The following is a 23,754-nucleotide window of genomic DNA, read 5'->3' on the forward strand; positions in this document are numbered from 1 at the left end:
AGGTAGTTAACAGCTTAACACTGTTCAAAGACAAATTTCCCCTGTACACTAGATACATAGATGATATCTTTTGTATATGGAAGGGGACAGAAGAAGAGGCTAAGGAATTTGTTGATATACTCAATGACAATAGTTTTAATCTCCATCTCACTTTTAATTGGTCTAAAACTATGGTTGAATTTCTTGACCTCAAAGTGTTCATTCATAATCAGCGTATTGAGAGCTGTCTTTACCGTAAGAGTACAGCGGGAAACAGCCTGCTTCACACTGATAGTTGCCACTCTACTGCACTCATACAGAGTATACCACTTGGTGAGTTCCTTAGAGCGAAGCGCAACTGCAGCACTGAAACTACTTTTGAAGCGGAATGTAATGTCATGACAGAACGTAAGATTTGTTACCACGTACAGTAAACAAACACAAGCAGTACGCAAATGTCTTAAAACATTCTGGCCGGTATTGAGCACTGATAAAGATCTGATAGAGTGTATTGGGCCTAGTCCGCAGATTACATTTAAACGAGCAAGATCACTCAGGGACACTCTTTGCAAAGCAGTGGAAACCTCTAAAAAGGGAATAGAGGGAATAGAAGGATTCTTCACATGCAGAAGCTGTAAAGCTTGTAAAAACAGCAAAAATAGAAAGAACTGCATTCTATCTGTAGAGAGCAAGCCTTATGTGATAAAGAAGCACACGTCATGCAATACAGAGTATGCTATCTATGCATTATTCTGTCCCTGTGGCCTAGCCTACATTGGCAGTACCATCCATAAAGCCAAAATACGGATTCTTGAGCACTTACGTGCGATCAAAAATCTAGACAAAGCGTACCTCATAGCCCGCCACTTTCATACACACCACGAGCAGAACACAAATTTGTTGAGTTTTGTAGTATTGGATTTTGTGAAGGCGGACATGAGAGGAGGGAACAGATTGAAAGAATTACGTAGATTGGAATCAAAGCTCATCATACAGTACAGGACACTTACCCCTTCAGGCCATAACCATGATGAAGAGGTAGCCGTTCTTTTGGGGTGAAGCCTGTTCCAATTGCAAGTCCTAAATAAGATGTCCGTAACTATGAATTGCCGCAGAGCTGTATGTGATTTTAACTGTTTTTGATTGTATGTTATTTTTATTATTTCATGTAGGTGACATATATTTTGTCTTGTTTATTGTTTTTCAGATGACACATGTCAAATTGAAGAAGGGATATGGTTCAGATTAAGATTGGCACAATGATTTATATTGGATAAGTTACAAGACTGAGAAAGCCCACTAGGGCACTATCACAATTATTATCAAGTTATCATTAGCACATCTTTGAGTCTTCGTACATTAATTGAGTTACAATTGCCCATTTGGGCAAGAAAGGGTTTGATCCCAAACAATAATTTTGGTTCAATGTATAGAGCGCTTAACTGCCCACTTGGGCACGAAGTGATTATTTTGCACTTGTATAAATATTGATGTGTCACAGTACCCTTATAATTAACACGATTTGAACAATGACGTTTGATTTCTCAGAATATACAATGAGCAAATGCTAACAGAAAAGCGCACTAGTGCATTTATGTGCATTTCCCAAAAACATGCAAGCATCTGTTTTATTTTATTTCATTTCCTGATTATTATTTTGGCTCATTGAATTTAACGTTCTGTTTGTTTGAACACGACAGTCTGTTTCAAGAGTCTGTTTTCACTTACACCTATGTCACATGTTGTTTATATTAACCAATGAAACGTATGGTCAAACACTCGTGACCAAGGGAGAAAATCCCAAAACGCGTCGAGTGAGTGTGTCTCTTGCCAGAGACCATTTTCTGAATAATAAATCCACGATTGCTGCACTTTAAACCTACTGGTGTCCGTGATTGCCGTGCTGAGGTACGTTGTGGTGAAGCACGGCTTTGGTGCATATATATATATATATATATATATATATATATATATATATATATATATATATATATATTCACTGAAAAAACCATAGGTTATAGACCATATATAGTTAGGAATTAGCATTTAAAAAACCTTATTTTACTCACACAAAACCATTGAAATTCCATATATAGTTAGTTGCACTAACTATATATCGCGCACCCGCAATCCACTGCTGATCATGTCACATATTACATCATTCATGACATGGTCAGTGACATCACTGATGACATCACTGATGACATCTCAAATGACATCACTGATGACATCTCAAATGACATCACTGATGACATCATCTAGTGTCTGTGTGTTTTTGTAAAGTTTAAATATGTTTTACATATTGAAGAATGAGTGGATGTATAAGTGTCTGGATGAAGGATTTAGTAGGTGCGTGACTGACTGTATGAGTGAGTGATTAAATGTGTCTCACTGAATGCATGGGTTAGTGACTAAACTGTCTTAATTTGTGCATCATTATGTCTGTTGTTCTGTAAACTGCTGCATGTGTTGATCATTAGCTATACGAGAGGCTATATGTGTTATTAATTGGTTGCCCAAGTATTTCTATGGGAGATTGAGTTTGTGTAGGGGTGGCTGGAAGGTGTGTGACTCTATGCATAGATGTGTGAGCATTTTATTCACTAGGTGTATGAGTTCAAGAGTGCATGTGGAAACAGCTACATGGGCAGTTGACTGTGTGCATGAGTGTATTGATGAGTGAATGGATATCTCAATGCTACATGTCATAGTAAGTACATATGTAAAACACAGTACATGTGAGAGTTGGCATATATAAATAACTGTGCATGAGAGCCACTGAATGAGTGAGTAGTTGTATCGATCATTGTGAACTTGTATCAGGGATTGTATAAGAGAGTAAATATGTGTTAGTATATGTTTCAATAAGTAAGGTGTGTTTAACTGTATAGTTGAAGAAATGGAGGTGAGATTGTTTCTTTGCATGACTGACTGGGTGTGTGAGTAACTCCATGGATGAGTGGCAGTGTGTGAGTGTCTGTATACACTGAGTGTATCTAAGGTTATATTAGAGTCTGAAGAGGTTTATCGTATTAGCACAAGAATGATGTCAAATGAGATGTCATCAGTGATGTCATCAGTGATGTCATTTGAGATGTCATCAGTGATGTCATCAGTGATGTCACTGACCATGTCATGAATGATGTAATATGTGACATGATCAGCAGTGGATTGCGGGTGCGCGATATATAGTTAGTGCAACTAACTATATATGGAATTTCAATGGTTTTGTGTGAGTAAAATAATGTTTTTTAAATGCTAATTCCTAACTATATATGGTCTATAACCTATGGTTTTTTCAGTGAATTTTCAAGGTTTTGTAAATGCTAATTCCTAACTATATATGGTCTATAACCTATGTTTTTTTCAGTGAATTTCAATGGTTTTTTAATAGCAAATATCATAAGCTGTCGAATGTCAAGTACGTGGTAAGTGAAAACATTTTCGTGTTTATGCACACTGATCTGCTTTGAATGGTGCCCCCCCCCTCATTTCTATTAGGAGTACTCTCTCTTTGCAGATAGTGAAAGGTAGTTAACGCAGGCCTTTGCCCCCATTGTAATCCGTCGTGCCTGCTTCTCTCTCCATTTGATTGATTGTTATCCAAGTATTTACTGTTTTAGAATTAGTTCTCTTTGGTTCATTCTCTATTTACAAACAAACACAGAGTCGCAATACTCTGTTTAGTCTTTGCAGATAACGAAAAATCGTGTAAAAAAAAAGAAAAGGAATCGAGCAAAATCAGTAGGCCACTAATGGGATCTCTTTTTGACCTCGCTAAAATAGAAACATTAGGAACAACCCCTCATGACAAATACAAAACTAGTGAGATGAACTGAACTCCACACAATGATGGCTGCAAAACAGCTCGGCTCCGCCACCCACCCCGCCCAAAATAACGATAAAGAACGGCTGCCATGATTGGTTGCGGAATGACCACGACGGAGCTACGAAATGGTGCTGCTCTCATGCTAACCCCAGCTTCAGTCTGAAACATCCAGAAACACTGTAGACTACCAATTCGATCAGTTCCGGTAGCGCCCCAATGTACCCCGGTAGAGAAGAACTAGCCCTCCCCTCTTTGACTGATGGTTCTTGTTGCCTGTCCCTTCTGTTGTCATTTAACAGAACTATTTAGCCTGCTGAAAGGGGTTGTGTTCCGACCGCTGGTTGGTGGAGACATTTTGACTATATTCTGTACCTGCGTTGTCGCGTAATGCGTCATATGACGCGCCGCGTTAGCGCATCCGGAAGTCATCCGGGGCGCGCAGCGCGTAACGTAAGCATAACAAGTCATGTGACTTGTTAATAAAACTTTTCATTGGTTCATTTTACTTTTCTTATTGTAATGATGAAAGGCTTGGTCATATGACCTAAAAATTACGCTTTTCATTACTTCCGAACATTATTTTTTCTTAAATATATGTTATAATGTTCCAGGCTAATGTACTTTCCCGGAAATTTTACAACTGTCCTGCAAGTAAAATATATTCTTTTTTCGAGAAAAAGAGCGTTTCTTCGTCCCATGACGGAGCCGTTGAGCAAAAGAGGGTCGACCTGCTGTCTTAGTCGCCGATACGCCTGAATATGAGATTCTTATCGATCACTTTATGTTGCAGGAATAGAAAACACAACAGCCCTTGACCATTTATCTTTACTGCGTTCCTTCGTATTATACCTTTTACCCTTCATGTAATTGGTCTGCTTTATTTCACTTGCCTTTTAATGATTCTAAAACAGTCACTATTATTAAAAACTTTACCAATGTATATACTACTACCATGTTTTCTTTTAAAAACCTTTATTGTGAAAATTTCATTATACAAATACGAGCCTATAACCACGTGGGCCTGCCACGGAGCAAACTGTAATCGTATATGATGAATAGACATTTACACTGTAGAGGAACGTAACGGGCGGGCCATTAGGTTGCAAGAACTAAGGTGTCTAACAGTTACGGAATCGGTGGACGTACATTTTATAATTAAAATACGGCAGGGCCAGTTACAATAAAATTATCTAGATATACATTTGCGGGCAAGTACCATGGGTGACGTTAATTCGAACTTTCAACAGTACAGTAATCAATAACACATCAGAACTTAATATCAATAGGGATGTCGAAATATTCAATCAATTCTCGTCCCCGCCCGCCATGTGCTTCAAAACTGCATACGTATCTCGTGATTTCAAGGTTCTGCAACCAGTACACAACAAGGAGTTACGAGTCCCATTTATTCCGGCGCCATTTTGGGCGAGGACGGGCAGGTCCAGGATATAGTCAAAATGTCTCTACCAACCATCGACTATGATGATGTTCATATGATGTATTTATTAGAGTAACACTCATCTGTCCACACGAAATTAATTTGCCACAATCTAAACATGTCATTTTAATCTTTCCAAAGTTCTTCTAAATATTTGGGACCGTTTCCCTTGCCTCTGAAGCTCTCAGTGCCACTTCTTTGATGAATGTACTAGCAGGTCAGGGGTTCTCCTCCAAATCTCTCTTTTATGCAGCACTATAATTAATTGGTGCCACCTCTCCATATGACGATGCATGGTATAGTTACCACAACTATATTTTTTTTCGGTTCCTCTGGAGAGTTCATCGTGGCAGATGAAGCGTGTAACGTACCGGGCATTTACCTTTTTTTGCATGTACAGGAAAGGAAAAAAAAATCGAGCGTCCGAGTTCTAAGGTGTCCCAGGGCCATTTTAGTGGACCAGGCCCAAATCCAAAGAACAGGCCGCCATTTTGAGAGTCCTCTTGCAGCCGCCTGTCGCTGTAGCATCAAGAGCAGCCGAAACTCAGCTGAATGGCAACTGAAACGGTAAAGGGGCGCCCCACTACAGCAGACGAGCCTCCACCTAGGAAGGCCCATTCACGCCGGCTCCCCCCCCCTTCGGGCACCCCACGCCGTTATTCGGAGCAGTATTGTAGGATGGCCACACCAGTGCGGCAACTTGCTAGACATCACCTCGGTGGTAACCGAATCTCAACGCCTTGTGGTGTCTCCTATTCAGAAAACATTGTTATGCTGCCTTCGACCTATTCGCCGCAAGTGCGCACACAACTCAACTGCATAGCTTGCTAGACACCACCTCGGTGCCATCCGGATCTTGGAATGTCAGCACCTTTTGGTGTCTTCTCTTCAGAAAATATTGTTGCGCTGCCTTTGGCCCCATTCGCACATCGGTCCGCTACTGACGCCATCTCACAGGCTAATGGGGCGCCCCACGCCGAGTTTCAGCATTGTAGAATAACCACACCAGTACAGCAACTTGCTAGACATCACCTCGGTGCCATCCGGATCTCGGCGCCCCACTGCAGATGAAGTGCCTCTCAACTATGAAACCACCACGGTGACATCCGGATCTTGGCGCGTTGTGCTGCCTTCGGCCTATTCGCACATCGGTCCGCTACTGACGCCATCTCACAGGCTAATGGGGCGACCCACGCCGAGTTTCAGCATTGTAGGATGACCACACCAGTACAGCAACTTGCTAGACATCACCTCGGTGCCATCCGGATCTCGGCGCCCCACTGCAGATGAAGTGCCTCTCAACTATGAAACCACCACGGTGACATCCGGATCTTGGCGCGTTGTGCTGCCTTCGGCCTATTCGCACATCGGTCCGCTACTGACGCCATCTCACAGGCTAATGGGGCGACCCACGCCGAGTTTCAGCATTGTAGGATGACCACACCAGTACAGCAACTTGCTAGACATCACCTCAGTGCCATCCGAATCTTGGCATCTCAACGCCTAGTGGTATCTTCCATACAAAAAATATTGTTACGCTGCCTTTGGCCCCATTCGCACATCAGTCCGCAACTTAGACATCACCTCGGTGCCATCCGGATCTTGGCATCTCAGCGCCTTGTGGTGTCAGTCAGAAAATATTGTTGCGCTGCCTTTGGCCCCATTCGCACATCGGTCCGCTACTGACGCCATCTCACAGGCCAACGGGGCGCCCCACGCCGACTTTCAACATTGTAGGATGGCCACAGAAGTGCGACAACTTACTAGACACCACCTCGGTGCCATCCGGATCTTGGCGCGTTGTGCTGCCTTCGGCCTATTCGCACATCGGTCCGCTACTGACGCAAACTCACAGGCCAACGGGGCGCCCCACGCCGACTTTCAGCATTGTAGGATGGCCACACCAGTGCTGCAACTTCCTGGACACCACCTCGGTGCCATCCGGATCTTGGCGCGTTGTATTGCCTTCGGCCTATTCGCACATCGGTCCGCTACTGACGCCGCCTCACGTGCCAACGTATTTTCTCCGCATTTTATACCCTATGCCGCATAACAGGTCATGTGACTTGTTTATAAAACTTTTCATTGGTTCATTTTACTTTTGGTTTCCTAATGATGGAAGGCTTGATCATATGACCTAAAAACAACACTTTTCATTGGATGAAAACTTTTTTTTTCCCCCAAACGATGAAAGCCCCACCTTGTTTCTGGATGTTTCAGACTAAACTGGCGTCAGCATGAGAGCACCACCATCTCGTAGCTCCGTCGTGGTCATTCCGCGAGCAATCATGGCAGCCGCTCCCCACCAGAAGCCTGCAGGAGTCGGGGTCCCCAAAACTTTTGATGAATTCTCAAGGCGGAGGGGACGCTTTCGAGAATGGGGTCCAAGACCTAGCAGACAAGCGTCCGATTTCCAAGGTGTCCCAGGGCCATTTCAGTGGACCACGCCCAAAAAGGAAAGAGCCTGCCGCCATTTTGAGAGTCCTGTGGCAGCCGCCTATCGCTGCACCGCAAGAGTGGGCGCAACTCAGCTGAATGGCGGATTTTGACACAGTGGACCAAAAGCGGACGGAATGGCAACTGAAACGGTAAAGGGGCGCCCCACTAAAACAGATGAGACTCCACCTGGAGAGGCCCGTTCACGCCGCCTCCCCCGGGGCGCCCCACGCCGTTATTCGGAGCAGCATTGTAGGATACCAAAACCAGTGCGGCAACTTACTGGACATCACCTTGGTGCCATCGTTCTGCTGCCTTGGGACTATTCGCACAACAGTTTGCTACTGATGACCCACCCCCCGCGACGCCCCACGCCGTTATTTGCTGGGTGGCAACTTACTAGACATCACTTTCGTGTCATCTAGATTTCGGCGCGTTCTGCTGCCTTGGAACTATTCGCACAACAGTTTGCTACTGATGACCCACCCCCCGCGACGCCCCACGCCGGAAATCTGGACGTTGTGCTGCGTTGGGACTATTCGCACAGCCGACCGCTACTTCGTTGTTTTTCCCTAAAAATGTTTATATGTTATTACTATTTTTGTTTTCTTGTATATATTTATAAATTATTAAAGTTTTATAATCTTACTACTTTGTCGGAGTGCTATATATTTTTAATGTGACACATAATTGTAAAAACTTTGATGTACAAAGAGTCATCCCTGGAATCTTCCGCTTCACGCTCGGTCCCCTCCCCAATCACAATACTGGATGGTTTTCAGATAATAGCAACGCTTCTGCTGTGACGGATCTCATCGAGTGTGGGCCTTGATCTACTATAACTCCTTTGAAGAGGGGTGATTCTTTACAGCTGTGGCCATAAACTACATCTGCAGGGCTAGCTGATAGCCTAGGACCGGCCTGGACAATCGGACACAGAGGAAAAGGAGTGTCAGAGGGTGCGGTAGTGAATAGGGCGAAAGGGAGGTGTCGGGCGGGCACAGGGTGTGATTCTCAGGGAAGAGCAGCGCAGATGGGGGGAGGTTTATTACCCATGCATAAGACAGAGAGCGGGGGTGACCACTGCCTGGGTGAGATGCTTGCGAGGGTGGGGAGCCATGCTAAGGATCGACAGCGTGCACAGAGTGGGTCTGGTCAAGGCATCTAAAATGGCTGCCGTGCACGACAAAAGTGTGGCATTTGAAAAAAGACAAGATGGCGCACACAATGTTTTTCAACAATTCCTGATTTCCTTCGAATCGAACGTTAACAGACGTTGGGGCATATTACCAAAGTTAAGCGATATTTATCCCTAACGATGCATTGCAAAGATTTTTTTACCGTCAGAAATTATCGCAGATAAACCTTGCTATTATCAAGGTTTATCCCAAATACGATAAAAAAAGACCGCAATGCATTAATATCGCTGAAAACTCAGCGATATTCATGCATTACCGAGCTAATGCTCTTAGCCATGTTATCCACCTCCCATTGGATAACATGGCTAAGAACTGCTCAGGGCAGCTGTTACTTTTTGGAGATATTCGCGCTTATCTCGAATATTTCCAAAAGTTGATAATAGGAGATAGCGATGTTAGCGACTGTTTCCAGTCGCTAACATCTTGGCATGCCCACTTTGCATGTCATTAGTGATAAATATCACTCACATGCAAAGTGGGACCCAAGATGGTCGCTATCTCCTACTAGCCGTCGCTAACTGGTGTTAGCAACAGCTAGGTAATACAGATATAATTTTATCTCCGCGAAGCGGAGCGCTGTTACAGATATATATCTTGTTTTTGAACGTTAATTTCTCAAAATGCACTGAAGCACATATATTGAGACATAGCAAAGGCACATCGGGCTACCAGTCCCTAGGAGATAGCGATGTTAGCGACTGTTTCCAGTCGCTAACATCTTGGCATGCCCACTTTGCATGTCATTAGTGATAAATATCACTCACATGCAAAGTGGGACCCAAGATGGTCGCTATCTCCTACTAGCCGTCGCTAACTGGTGTTAGCAACAGCTAGGTAATACAGATATAATTTTATCTCCGCGAAGCGGAGCGCTGTTACAGATATATATCTTGTTTTTGAACGTTAATTTCTCAAAATGCACTGAAGCACATATATTGAGACATAGCAAAGGCACATCGGGCTACCAGTCCCTAATATTTTACCAAGTTTCGTGCAAATCCATTCAGCCGTTCATTATTATTATTATTTTTTTTTGCCCCGCGGGGCCCTTTTAAAACCTCCACATCAAACCTAGGGGGTCAGCGAGGATCTACTATGCCCCCTTATGGTCATTTGCCCCTTCGCTTTCGCCTCCTCTTGTCTCTCGATCCTACCGAGAGACAAGATGGCGGCCGCTACGTACTGTTTGGAATGTTTACAGACACCGGAGAGCCAATCAGCTTCGCTTCGCAAAGCTCCGTAACGCGAAAAGTACGCGAAGCGGTGCGCTGTTACAGATATATATCTTTTTTTTAACGTTAATTTCTCAAAATCCACTGAAGCACATATATTGAGACCTAGCAAAGGCACATCGGGCTACCAGTCCCTACAATTTTGCCAAGTTTCGTGCAAATCCATTCAGCCGTTCGATTATTATTATTATTTTTTTTTTTTGCCCCGCGGGGCCCTTTTAAAACCTCCACATCAAACCTAGGGGGTCAGCGAGGATCTACTATTCCCCCTTATGGTCATTTGCCCCTTCGCTTTGGCCTCCTCTTGTCTCTCGATCCTACCGAGAGACAAGATGGCGGCCGCTACGGACTGTTTGGAATGTTGACAGACGCCAGAGAACCAATCAGCTTCGCTTCACAAAGCTCCGTTGCGCGAAAAGTACGCGTCCTGGGCCGCTGCCCGGTCCGCTGTTACAGATATATATCTTTTTTTAAACGTTAATTTCTCAAAATCCACTGGAGCACATATATTGAGACCTACAAAAGGCACATCGGGCTACCAGTCCCTACAATTTTGCCAAGTTTCGTGCAAATCCATTCAGCCGTTCGGGCTAAAAGTGAGGCCAACCGCCCTATGGAAATTAACATGGGAAAAACGCGTTTTGAGACCCCCCTTTTTTCTCGGCCCCCCCTTGATGAACCCCCCCAAAATTTTCAGGGGATGCTCAGAAACAAAATGTGCCATTTTCCAGAAAATTTCAGCCAATTCCGTCCACAAACGCCAAAGTTATTAGACATAGAATTTTCAAAAATCCCATAGAGAAAAAATCCTAACTATATATACCTACTGGCGACCGCCAGTAGGTAATATATATATATATATATATATATATATATATATACTAGGGATTAGTGGGAACCATGTGCTGCTACAAGTAAAATTGATATGAATTAAGCCTGTCACTAATTTGAGAACAAAGTTTAAGTTCACCAATAGCAGACTAATTTGTCACAATCATTTTGCCAGGAAGATCTTATATATACAGTATTAACATCTAGGACTTAGCCTAACATGGTTCTCACTCTTTCACCTTTCACTTAATATTCAAACAGAATGTTTGACCTGCATGTGAACATACAGATGCCAATCATTTTGTTGTACTTACTTGGTTATTCTCTGTGTTCCATAGAATAGATCTGCCACGAAACTCCACATTCTCCTCCAACAAACTATATTCCCCAACAATCGTAAGCTCTACAGAGCCATTCACCAACTGCCAGTTTATCAGGTCATATCCATTGACGGAGTCTCCATTTTCTTCAAAATAAAAAGGTCTGTCCACTTGAGAAAAGTGCACTTGCTTTATTTTACTGAGTAACTAGGAAGGGATAAAATGAAAAGAATATGAGTAACTATCACAAAGTACTATTCAACATGTGCAAGATTCCATTCTTCACATTGTGGATCTATAAATAATCGAAAGCACAGACTTTTTTCAATAGGGTTCGGCAAACCATACAGAGATAATGGTTCTAACAGGCTCCATAGCACAGACCATGAACCATCTCAATTTTAACACCTCTGTTGATAATTAAACTAATTTCCAAACTCAAATTTTCTTCAATATGGTTATCAATTTCCTGTGGGTACATTCTTCCACATTATGTCATTTAAAAAATAAGTACTTTTTCCTCAATACCGCAATACTCAACAATAGTCTACCCAACAATACCTAAAAATAATAATAATAATTCGTATATATTTTGGAAATGTCATTGTTTCAAGATTTCTATAGAAGCAAAGTGTTTTCCGTTGTGGCTTGCATTATCTGCTTGGTGGCTATCAGCCATTCTGTCTGAGATATGATCTTCCTCTAAAGAGATCTTATCAATTCTCCTGAATGTAAAACTTGTCCTTATACAGCATGGATCTTAGGCGAGGAAGTAACTTCTGGGGGATGTTTGGGCTGTGACAACCATCAAATAAATGCAATCTTGCCTTGAAAGTTGGGTCTGGGGGGCCTGAGTCGAGGTTTGTATGTCTGTCTTGCTTTTTCCATCATTCTCATTTCACTAAGAGGTTTTAATGTGTTCATTTTTTGCATCGGGAACTCACATATATATAGTCTACCAGAAATGTAGTTTGAGACCATAATGCCCAGCTAATTTTTCATGCACTCAGGATCTGCAAACTTACTCCCACAGATGGAAACGCTTTGGGCCAGAGGCAGATTCATTGGTGTTCTCAATTGAGCTAAAAGTGGGTGGCTGATGTAAGGTAATGAACACCTTCAAAGCCTTAACTTTTGGGGCATTTGCAAACTTTTCTAGTGATTTTGAAACTCAGGTTTGCAAGTGCTCTCAGTGCTAAATATACTGGTGTGAAAACTGTTCAAAACATCTGCATACTACATAGGGCTGCATGGAAAAGGATTTGACAACCAGGAAAAATATAGCCCTGCTGGAGAAAAAATGTGGTGAGCCTATGACATGTAAATCCCAAAAAAGCCACAAATGTACTCACTCAATCATTTTAGTGAGCCTATATTTAAAGTGTGTAAATTGTCACAAGTAAATGCAAATGTAAATCCAGTATTACATCACACAAACTCGGAGTCAATAAATGGGAAAAACCTATATTCCTAGGAACCACAGTAATCGATAGTACAAGGAGACAGTGGTTCCCTCAGAGGAAGCCTTTAGTCTGTGCTCCCTTGGCATAAACAATCAACATGCAAATGTACTATATTTAGAGCAGAATTTATTATAGTCATTTTTTTAAGCTCAGCGATTCAGTGGATGACGCAGTTAATGTGACCTATGTGAATACATTTTGTGGACTATTGATTGGATCAAGAGAGAGGCAGGGAATCTAGCACCAATCAGAAGACTGTGGTTTGGTGCTGAAGCACATTAATTTGGTTATATGTTTTGTTTATCAGCAAAGGAGGAAATACATCCTGGATTTTAGGACTTGGTGGCCACTACATTCACAATTTTCAAATAACTGATGAGGTGTTACCCACTACTTCTAATGAAGACCCTCCTAATGTAGACTATAGGAGTTGAAACATCGACATTCTTGACATTTAGGGGCCAATGACGATGTTGGTCGGAAAGGCTCAGAGTGGCATTGGGGCCGGCCGAATCCGATTCTGAACCCGACTTTCTGACCGATTCGGAAAGCCATCTGACCAACCGATTACGATAGTCGGAATGAGTTCGGACTTTCCAACTATTTTCCGACTGGCATTCGGAGAAACCGACACATTTGGAGCCGATTCGAACAGGTCTACGGACCATGTTTCCGACCAATGTATTACGATGCCAGATTCGATTAACCTTTCCGAATTGGTTCTTCCAACACGGATTGGCTGTCAGAATATGACTTTGGGGGCTGGTAGCAGGCTCCCCTTCACCCAGGGCCCTCCGAATGGGGCCCCCGGGGGTACCCATGGGACCCCTCATTGCAACCAAGCATAATGTGGCAGGCACCATGGTGTGCCCGCAACAGGGTGCACGATTTTCCCCACCCACCCCTTTTTTAAATTTGAGCCTGTATATTTGGCAGGGAACACAGGCTCCCATTGAAGTCAATGGGAGTCCGACCGAACGATGTTCGGAACCATCGTAATCGGTCGGTTCTACTCCCCAAATCCCATTCAGACGGAAACCATTCCGAGACCGATTTTGTCAGAATGCTTTCTGACCGACATTGTAATGAGGCCCCTAGACTGCCATTCATTGTCTTGTGCCTAAACAGTACTCTAAAAATTAGTCAAAACTGGAAATATTATTATGAATCAGTCTACAGTGCTCTTTATTTTGGATCTGCTTACAAATTACACTCAGTTTGCAATGTATTCACATATGTCACTCTCACTGCGCCATCCACCACTGGAACCCCCACAATCCAATTGTTGAACTGTAAACATAGACAACAGCAAATTCTGCTATTATAATGTGGGTGCACAGGGAAATTATTGTCTCCTGGTATCACACTGAACAAACTGGCATGGCAAAGTGTCTAAATAGATTTAAACAGGCATCTAGTGGCTGTAGACAATTTCTAGATACTGATTGTAAATTCACCACATGTACCATTTCTTCATGTTTGAGTCATTTAAATCATTACCCTTTACTTTAAGCTGGTTTAGGAATGTTGACTTATTTCCAAACTATGTATGTAATTTTAGTATTGGTGTTCATGTTCCACATGCAATTTTCTCTGAAGAAGACCTTGATGATTGTGTCAAGTTACCAAGGGTAAGACAGGGATTCCTTAAAGAAACCTGTTCACTGACTAGCAACAAATTGTTTTGACTCGGTGTGTGCCCAGCCAGAACACTTGTGTCATCTCTCTACCGGTATGTACAAATCCTGATTTCTACAGTGGCCCCTAGGTCCAAGCTACTCATACTTTTTAAACTTTTCTCCAAATTAAATCTTCTAAATGGAGGCAGCATGTGGTTTTTCACTTGGTACACAATTGAACCCTTCATAAAATTTGCCATTGGCTATTGTCTTTATTTAAATGTGGTTCAATGTTTGAGATGCCATTTTGGTGGGAAAAATTGCCTTCATAAAATGAGACTGAAAGCAATTCAAGGTAATGGAAAAGGTAAAATGAGACTGTTACTTCAATTTGATAAGCTATTGGTTTGAAAGTAATTGTTAAGTTCTTCTGGTGGATGTAGAAACAATAGAGTAGCGCGGTTTATATGTCTTGTGACAATCCCATAACTTCACCCCAGCTCTCCATAAGCTGTATTTGGATCCACCCTATTCACAGTTCTAAGATCCTACCTATCTACTGCAAAATACCCAATTTAAAAGCTTCACAGACATAACAGTAAGGTATGCAACAATAACAGTGTGTACAGTGATTTTACCTTTTCTGCCTTTATCCCACAACTTTTTAAAAAAAGAAATAAGTCCTTGTGAGGCCTCTTTCAACATATTACATTTCTACTGAACAAAGCTCAAAGGAGCGTCTCTAAAGGTACACATCCGTTGGTGTTTTACATAAGCAAACAGTTATCTCCTTTTCCTGTCCCCTAGCAAAAATTAAAGTGCAGAAGGTGAAACGTGATAAGAATGTTTGCCATCAAAGATGTGTTCTTAAGTAGATAAAGTTATGCCTAGCATCTGGTGTATTTATTTTATTTATGGATTGTATAGAACATGCAATTGCTCATGCGTGTCTGATGCTTAAAAACAAACCAATAACATAACTGAAAATCATTCTAGAACAAATAAGGTTCGTAGAAAAACTTAAATATCCAGGTTTTGAGATGTTTCTGAAAATGTAAGTAGGTTAGGTTCAGAACATAATTTAAAAGAAAACTTGTTCCGAGCTTTAAGTGTTAGGCAAAGAAACAGCTCTCCTGGCATGCTTTACAGAGTATTGGCACTTGTTACAGACATGCCGAGGAGGAATGTCATAGACTAGATCGACAGTATGGATAGCACATTGGCTAAATAAATGAAGGACCAAGATTGTATAATACTTTTGTCAAAAAGATTGGCTCTTGGAAAGAACGCATTTACTCATCAGTAAAAGAATGGACTTAATGTGTGTAACGGTCACACTCTTTTTCCTGTCTGCTGCCTGTAGGATTGTGTGCACTGTGCACTGCAAAACAGTGTCTGTTTATGTGTGCTTTAGCCTAAACTATGTACAGTAAATTGGACACACTAAATTGGCTTATTAACTTTACTCTAATACCATAGGAGAAGTTGGAAGACAATCACCAATGGTGTGGAAGTTCAATGTCAAATGCAGGCTTCAGGGTGTATTTACACCGCCAGCATATATGTGTGGTTTCATGGAGCAGCAGTGTGCTCTTTCAGGCATGTAGGTTCAAAGGAAATCTGCGATTCAGTGAGCAAATTTTTTAACATTACTTGTTAAATGTGGGTATCGCTCAATGTCCAACACCCGTACTTCCTCCCCAGTGCATCTGTCAGCAACTGACTGACACTGAGGAGGGGTATGAGGGCCCCTCTGGTGCTTTGCACCAGAGGGAGTCATGTATTTTATTTTTACCTCTGGCTGTGCAGGAAGAGCTTCCAGATCAGCCTGAATCTTTTTTTTTTATACTATAATGGTGATCTGCGTGCAGGGCGCGCTGACAGAAATACAATAAAGTGAAAGTAAAACTACCCAAGGGGCTCATTCTACTTTCACTGTATCAGTGCTTGGGGGCATATCTCAACCTTGGATCACTGACTGCTTTGGGAGAGGTATCAGTGAAAAGGGGAGCCTCTCCCCTTTCAAATGGTATCTCTGCTTAGTGGGTCCCCGCTTGGGGATTCCCACAGCTGAGCAGTCCACAAGCCGTGATCCACCCACTAGGCACCTGGGATGGGAGAGTGGCCCCTTAGGCAAGGGCTTGTGATGCAACCCCTTAAACATTTCAGTATTTCTGTTCCCTTTGGGGGGAGAAGATGGTGGTAATCACCAAAGCACACTAGACGCAAGGGAAATGTTTAAAAATGTAGAGGGATGGAACCATGTCCCTACCACAAAAACAAAGCAGACAGTCTTTCTGCCCCCCTATGGGGGATTGAGGATATTATCCCCAATCTGCTCACTCAAGGGCAGAATGGCCACTAAACACCTGAGATTTAAAAAATAATAATAATAATTATAGGGGCTACCTACCATGTCCCCGAATCAAAGGAATATGCTGACCAGGGGGGAACACAGGGGTGATTACCCCTATAGCAAGCAATCAGGGAATTGTATGCGCGCTACTCACACGTGAGGGTCTCAAGACGCTAAGGGGGGGGGAGGGGAGGGGATCTGTTAGCCGAAAAACCAGGGCTTGAGGGCTTTCCTGAAGGTGTCCAGGGCGGGGGCGCTTCTGTTGTCCGATGGCAGTTTGTTCCAGGTTTTGGCTGCAATCAGAGAGAAGGATCTTCCGCCTGCTCTGGCTCTGTAGATGCGCGGGGTTTCAGCGAGTGCAAGGTTAATTGATCGGAGGTTTCTTTTGGGTACCTGGAAGTTGATTCTGTCATTGAGGTATTTGGGTCCATTGTTGTGTAGGCATTTGCAGGCGTGAGTGAGAGTTTTTTTAACGCGACACTTTTCTCCACGGGGAGCCAATGGAACCTTCATAGGTGTGGGCTAATGTGTTTGTGCAGGGGGATGCCGAGAACGAGTCTGACGGCAGAGTTCTGTATAGTCTGGAGTTTGCGGAGTAGGGACTTTTTGATGCCGGCGTAGAGTGCTTTCCCATAGTTCCCACCTTATATGGTTCAAAAAGCCAACTAGACGCCAGGGATTCTTTTTAATATTGGGATGGGGCCCCCACACCCAAGCTCCCACCCCAAAAACAAGGTAGACAAACTTTCTGTCTAGTGAACTTTCTGCTCCCCAGTAGGGCAGATTCAGGGTAATTCCCCCATCTGCCCCCCCCCAGAAGGCTGAAAGACTGTCTGCCTTATTTTTGGGCTGGGGCATGGTCATGCCCATATCAGGCGATCCCAACCCTTATCATTTACAAAAGCAATCTCTGGTGTCTAGTTGGCTTTCTGCCCCCCTGTGGGAATATATATGGGGTATTCACCTCATATGTCCTCCTAGGTGGGTCAGAAAAGCAGTAGCACATTTATTTGGGGCGAAGGCATAGCCATTCCCATGGTGGACAGTCCCCACCCCCATGTTAAAAAAGCCAAACATTCCCTAGTGACTAGTGGGCTTTCGGCCTCCGGAGGTAGATTGGGGGAATCAGTCCCATCACCCTAATATGCCCCCTCTACTCTTCGCAGTGGGGGCTGAGAGTCCACTAGACACTACTAGGTACATCTGTAAAAATAATATATGGGTAGGGGCTGCCCACCATGGATGTAGCCATGCCCCCACCCCAAATAAATGTGCCAACAGTCTTCTGCCCACCCAGGATGGGGGCAATTACATCCAAACAGCACTTCCCCTGAGAGAGACCCAATGCTCCTTAGACAACAGGAACTGCACTTATGTAGTATTATTTTGGGAAGAGCGCCCATATGGCATATGCTGGTGCTTTCCCTCACTCCGAGGCCCAACAAACTTTATGCCCTACCAGGTGGAGGATTGTCTGCCCCTATGGGGGACAGAAAGCCCACTGGACACCAGGGACTGCATTCATGCCATATTTTTGCTGTGGGCGAGTGCATTGGTGGATTCTCCCCCTTCTTCCCCCCGGGTCCGAACAGAAAGCCTATCTTGGCATCCATCCATACCCCTGCCCAGCAGGGGAAATTGTGTATTTCTGCCCCTTGGGGGCATTTAGGAGTCTTGTGCCAATTGGGGAGGTTGCCCCAAATCTGAAAGCCCACTAGTCAACAGGTTTTATTTGCTTTTGGGGGAAAAGAAAGGGATGCAGGATTCCCATTCTGTCATTAGGTCATACCCCATCCTAAAGGGGACATGCTAGTATGGGTAGCCACAATTTAGAGATGTACACTTAACCACTGCTGCTAAGCTGCATATCTGGTTTCCATTTCAGAAATTCTTAGGTTTGCTTGATTCCCATTTTTCACTCCTCAAAATTCACCATACGAATTGGTCTATAATTGGTACACAATGAAAAAACATTGTAAGATGTAGCTCAGATGCAGGTACAGGGTACTGCAAAATATTGGAAATCCCTATATATCCCTGCAACCAGAATTGTCTAGTGGACGTAATGGTGCAAAAGATTACAGAGGAAAATGTAGGCCCTCTTTACTATAGTGGGCGGAATGACAGGCTGTCAGTAGCAGTCCACCCACCATCTAGGGCATCGGTCCAACCACAGCATTACAGGTAGGACTGCCTTCTCCACAGGAGCGAAGATCCTGTTGGGACATCGGTAGGATTCCTAATCTCTACAATGAACAGGCAACCGTAAAGGGACTTTGGGGGCACTAGCAAGGCCCCCATCCCCCTTTGGCCTCCACAATGTGGCCAGGTGCCACAAGTGGTGCCCCCCTAAAGATCCATGCACTGTCTGCATGACTGTTTAAAAACATCTCCTTTTCAATTGCGGCTTGTGCTGCGCCCATTTTCAGGGTCAAAGCACAAGCAACAATCAAAAATGGGATGTTCCCGTCCACCTACACAGTGGTCAAATCCTAATCTGGTGGTTGGGACTGCCCACTACTTGTCAGCCGATCCCAATCCCTCAAAGATGGTGGTCCAATGCTCGTCTGACCACCTTTGTAATCATCCCTGCGTCCCAAATGGTAATTGTTTCTTGCTCATTTTCAATATTTCTTTTTTCAACAGTTCATTTCTCTGTGGAAACCCGTAATCAATTTAGATTTTGATTACTTTTCAGAAATTTGTAGCCTTCTGGATCACCCATTGATATCACATTGGTTTCCACCACAAATTGTAAGTAGGTTGAAAATACAAAAAAAAAGAAATGTGGGCTACCTCTTTGAGAAATGCCAAGCTAACTAATTCGAAAGGTTACAATTGGAGTGCAGGCTGGAACATCACATGTGCTCACCATCATTCAGGTTTATCCTGACTGTCTATTTTTGGGGGGGTGGGGGGTGGTTGACTTGGTCCCGGGTTAAAACAGGTTTAAACGGTAATAGGCTGAGTTCGATTGTGTCTAAATTGTTATCTTTTTTTGTACTGTAGCTCAGGAGAATCTTATGAGCGAGTCTTTGGGTGGTGGAGGGCTGGGATACATGACCGGGGAGGAAAGGAGATCTGGGAGAGGGTGGCAATTTATGGCAGATACTAGAATTAAAGCTAAAAAATGGGATCATTAAATAAACTTAAGATTGTTACGCTAAACACCTGTGGTTTGAATGATCCATCCAAGAGACTGAGAACTGCACAGACACTACGGTTAATGGGGGCAGATATAGTATGCCCCAAAGAGATGCACATCGAAGGGGCCCAAAGACATTTGCTTAACTCTCTCGGGTTTAAAGTTATTGGTGTAACGTCACAAGGAGCAAAGGTGAAGGGTGTTGGGATACTGGTCTGGAAAACGTTGCCGATAGTTGTCAATCAAGTTGAAACCGATGTATTAGGGAGATGGGTCATCGCGCGGTGCACCTTATCTTCTAAATTTATTTTCACGATCTGCTCTGTTTATGCCAGCAACCTAGATGATCCAGGGGTCATATATCAAGTAAGTGAAAAGCTCGCCCACTGGCAACTCCCGTTAGTTTTGTGTGGTGACCTGAATTTAAACTTGCCTAGCACATGGGATACAACAAGGACATGGGCTTATCAGGGTCGAAAACCAAAGGTGTTTCGAGCACTACTTGTTTTAGTTAGTTGTCATGGATTAAAAAATGTCTGGGACTCTCTGAAACCGGAACATCTCGGCTTTACTTTCTTCTCCGCTCCCCATTCATCATTTGCCAGACTAGACTATATTTTTGTTTCTTCTGCCTTAATTCATGACTGCTGTATTGACATTGCCGCCCGATTCCTGTCTGACCATAACCCCCTCATTTTAATGGACGGATGGGGGAGACAGGAACCAATTTCGCAATGGACATTTGAAAAAGCACTTTTACACAATAATAACTATCGAGAACACATAGCTAGATGGATACAAGAATTTTTTAACATAAATAATGGGTCGGCTTCCACTATGGTTGTCTGGGATACTCTTAAGGTAGGCATCAGGAGGAAGACACTCCGCTTTTCCATCAGGAAGAATAAGGAAGAGAAAGTGCAAATTAGTCTGGCACAGGGGCGGTTGATGGAAGCGGAGAGGAAACTAATTTACGTGGTTCAAGCCGGATCTGGAATTGATGAGGCACAATTGGCGGTCACTGTGGCTAAATCAGAGATGGGTGCTGTGTTAACAGAAAAAATAGCTTCGAAATGGGCAGCTTCCAAAGAAAAATGTTATGAGCTCGCGGAGCGCATAGGTCATCAACTCGCCATTGCAACTAGACAGCAGATTACGATTAACACCATTAACACAATAAATATAGATAATGTAGGAATCTCAGACCCTAGAAAAATAGAGTGTGCTTTCAGGAAATACTACAAGGAACTTTACACAGAGGACATAGAAGGGACAAATGTTGAGGTGTAAATGTAAATGTACATGTATTTATATAGCGCAAATCACCGACACGGTATCTAAGCGCTTTCTTAGGGAACCCGTCCTGGTATTCCCCTGTGAGATGCCCCGGCAGGGTGTCCACAGGGTGAAAGCCAGGCATCCCGCTTCGAGGGGCCGTAGTGGAGATTAAGCAAGCTATTGCCCAGAGTCGCAGAGTGTGACCCCGTGAGTCGAGTAGGCACCGGAACGAGAATGATCAAGTCCGTGGAATTTTGAGCCCGAGACCCGCTGAGGCGGGGAATCGAACCCTGGTCCACGGCCGATCTCAGCTTCCAGGTCTGCCGCCTCTAACCACTGAGCCAGGTGCAGATCAAAATAAGGGAATACTTAGATAGCATCCCTATTCATAAACTGAACCAGAATGACAGTGAAGCAATAGAAATTTCCCCGACTTGGAGCGAGATTTTAAATGCACTTACCTGCCTATTTACTGAGGGTGGTGAAATCTATTTTTGAAGGAGCTAAACCCCCGGAGTCCTGGTCATCTGCCAAAATAGTAATTTTTCCTAAAAAGGATAAATCACCGCTGGAAATGTCATCGTACCGACCCATAACTTTAATTAACACTGATTCAAAAATGTTCTCTAAAATCATTGCTACCAGACTATCTATTAACATCGAATCTATAGTACCTAACTGGCAACACGGTTTTATACCTAAAAAAAGTACCACAGAGCACATCGACCGCTCAATTACTTTATTCGACACCGCAGAGGTGTCAGGAGACCCGATCTCGCTGATTCTCTTGGACGTGGAAAAGGCGTTTGATCAGGTCTCCTGGCAATTTTTATGGGCGGTAATGCGGCGGATTGGCTTTGGCCCGAAAATACTGCAGGCAATTCAGGCACTTTATCAAGACCCCACTGCTAAAATTCTCATTAATGGCCATCTGATAGAGCAGATAGAGATCACAAGAGGGATGAGATAGGGGTGCCCTTGTTCTCCCCTGTTATTCGCCCAATATATTGACCCTCTAATAAAAAGAATTGAGTTAAATCCTTTCATTCTGCCATTCAACAGGTTTGGAATGGATACAAAAATCATGGCCGATGCTGATGATTTGGCCATGATCACCCCGGAGCCCGAGACCGCTATCAGAGCCCTAGAAAGCACAGTAATTTGGTTTAATCTCTGGTTATGCCCTAAACAAATTTAAAACACAGGTAGTTGTAAATCGGCAGATACGTTGGATAGATAATAGGATAGTAGAAAAGGCAAAATATTTAGGAGTCAATATAGTTTGTGACTTGGATACCTTAGTTACAGAAAATGTGACCCCTCTCGCCATTACAATGGAGAAGTCACTTGACAATCTCCATTTAACCATAGTAGGAAGATGCAATGTTTTAAAGATTACGTATTTTCCTAAGCTCCTCTACTTTTTCCGGACAATCCCGCTCATGTTTAATAATCACTCATTAGCCATATTTGAGCGAATCTTCTGTCGGTTCATATGGGCATAAACAGAGCCAAGGAGAGCCTTTAATCTTCTCTCCCTTCCCCGGGAGAGGGGAGGCTGGGCTCTCCCTAACTTAAAATTATATTACTGGGCTGCGGCATTACAACACTCCTGTGAACTGTTGTATGAAGACCATGCCTTAAGCCCCTCAGGATTACCTTCCCCATATCTTCTACTTCTGGGAGAGAAGGTAAAGGGATGTCTCTGGTGTCAACTCGAGCTCAGCTACTTTAAGCGAGTCCGATTTAAGACTATGCTAAGTGCCTTTCAGGTTTTTAACAACGTTCGTAACGTGTTCGGTATATATAAATTAAACTACTATACCCCTATCAGGTGTAATGACAACTTGAAATTGATATTTCAAAATACATTCATACGACAATGGTACACAACAGGGATTGGTAAACTAGGGGACTTCTTTAGCTCTGGTCATATTCGCTCATTTCAAGAACTACAAATTTGCTATAAAGTGGGTAATAGCCAGATTTTCCAATATCAGGCCATTGCAAGGCACTTAATGCACAAAACAGGGGGATTTGCTGGTTTTAATGCTGTTGGATTGATTGACAAACTGGTGAACCCTAACCTTCCAAGGATAGGAAGCATTTACTCCATCTTGAATGAACAGCGGCCAGATGACTTGAATAAAATTGACACTAAATAGCAGCTTAAGCTGAATGTCCCACCAAATGCTTTCTGCTCCGCCTTAGGCCAAGCTCAAATTTATCTCTTATCATCCAAATTGCAAGCGCAGTTTATTAAGACTACTTTTTTCTGTATATAACACCCTCCAGAGTTGCCAAATGGACGTCAGGTCCCGGGGCAAATTGCCCGCGATGTACAGCATACAACGCGGACACAGTACACATGTTTGCCACCTGCCCCAATCTTCAACCATTAATACAAGAGGTACAAACATTTCTGAGTAAAATATTATTCTCAAATATTCAACTTACTGCTTGTACTATCTTGTTAGGGCTATACGACCATTTATATCCAAAGACTGGAGGCGCATTAATTTTGTAGCAGTGGCTATTCTTAGGATATGCATCGCTTCTTATTGGAAAGATCGGAATCCCCCATCTTTTGGGCAATGGCAAGCAAGACTACTTGCTACATTCAGGCTGG

General features: G+C 43.3%; 1 protein-coding gene across 1 annotated transcript in view; it reads right to left on the reverse strand.

Moving 5' to 3' along the window:
- Positions 1-23,754, reverse strand: part of LOC144761577 (G-protein coupled receptor family C group 6 member A-like) — a 140,116-nt gene that overhangs the window by 91,672 nt on the left and 24,690 nt on the right. The window contains exon 4 of the mRNA XM_078646875.1: positions 11,259-11,471. Within this exon, the coding sequence (XP_078503001.1) occupies positions 11,259-11,471 (213 nt within the window). The remainder of the gene's footprint in view (positions 1-11,258; positions 11,472-23,754) is intronic.

Source organism: Lissotriton helveticus, chromosome 6 (genome assembly GCF_964261635.1).
Source record: "Lissotriton helveticus chromosome 6, aLisHel1.1, whole genome shotgun sequence".
In the NCBI taxonomy this organism is placed as follows: domain Eukaryota; kingdom Metazoa; phylum Chordata; class Amphibia; order Caudata; family Salamandridae; genus Lissotriton; species Lissotriton helveticus.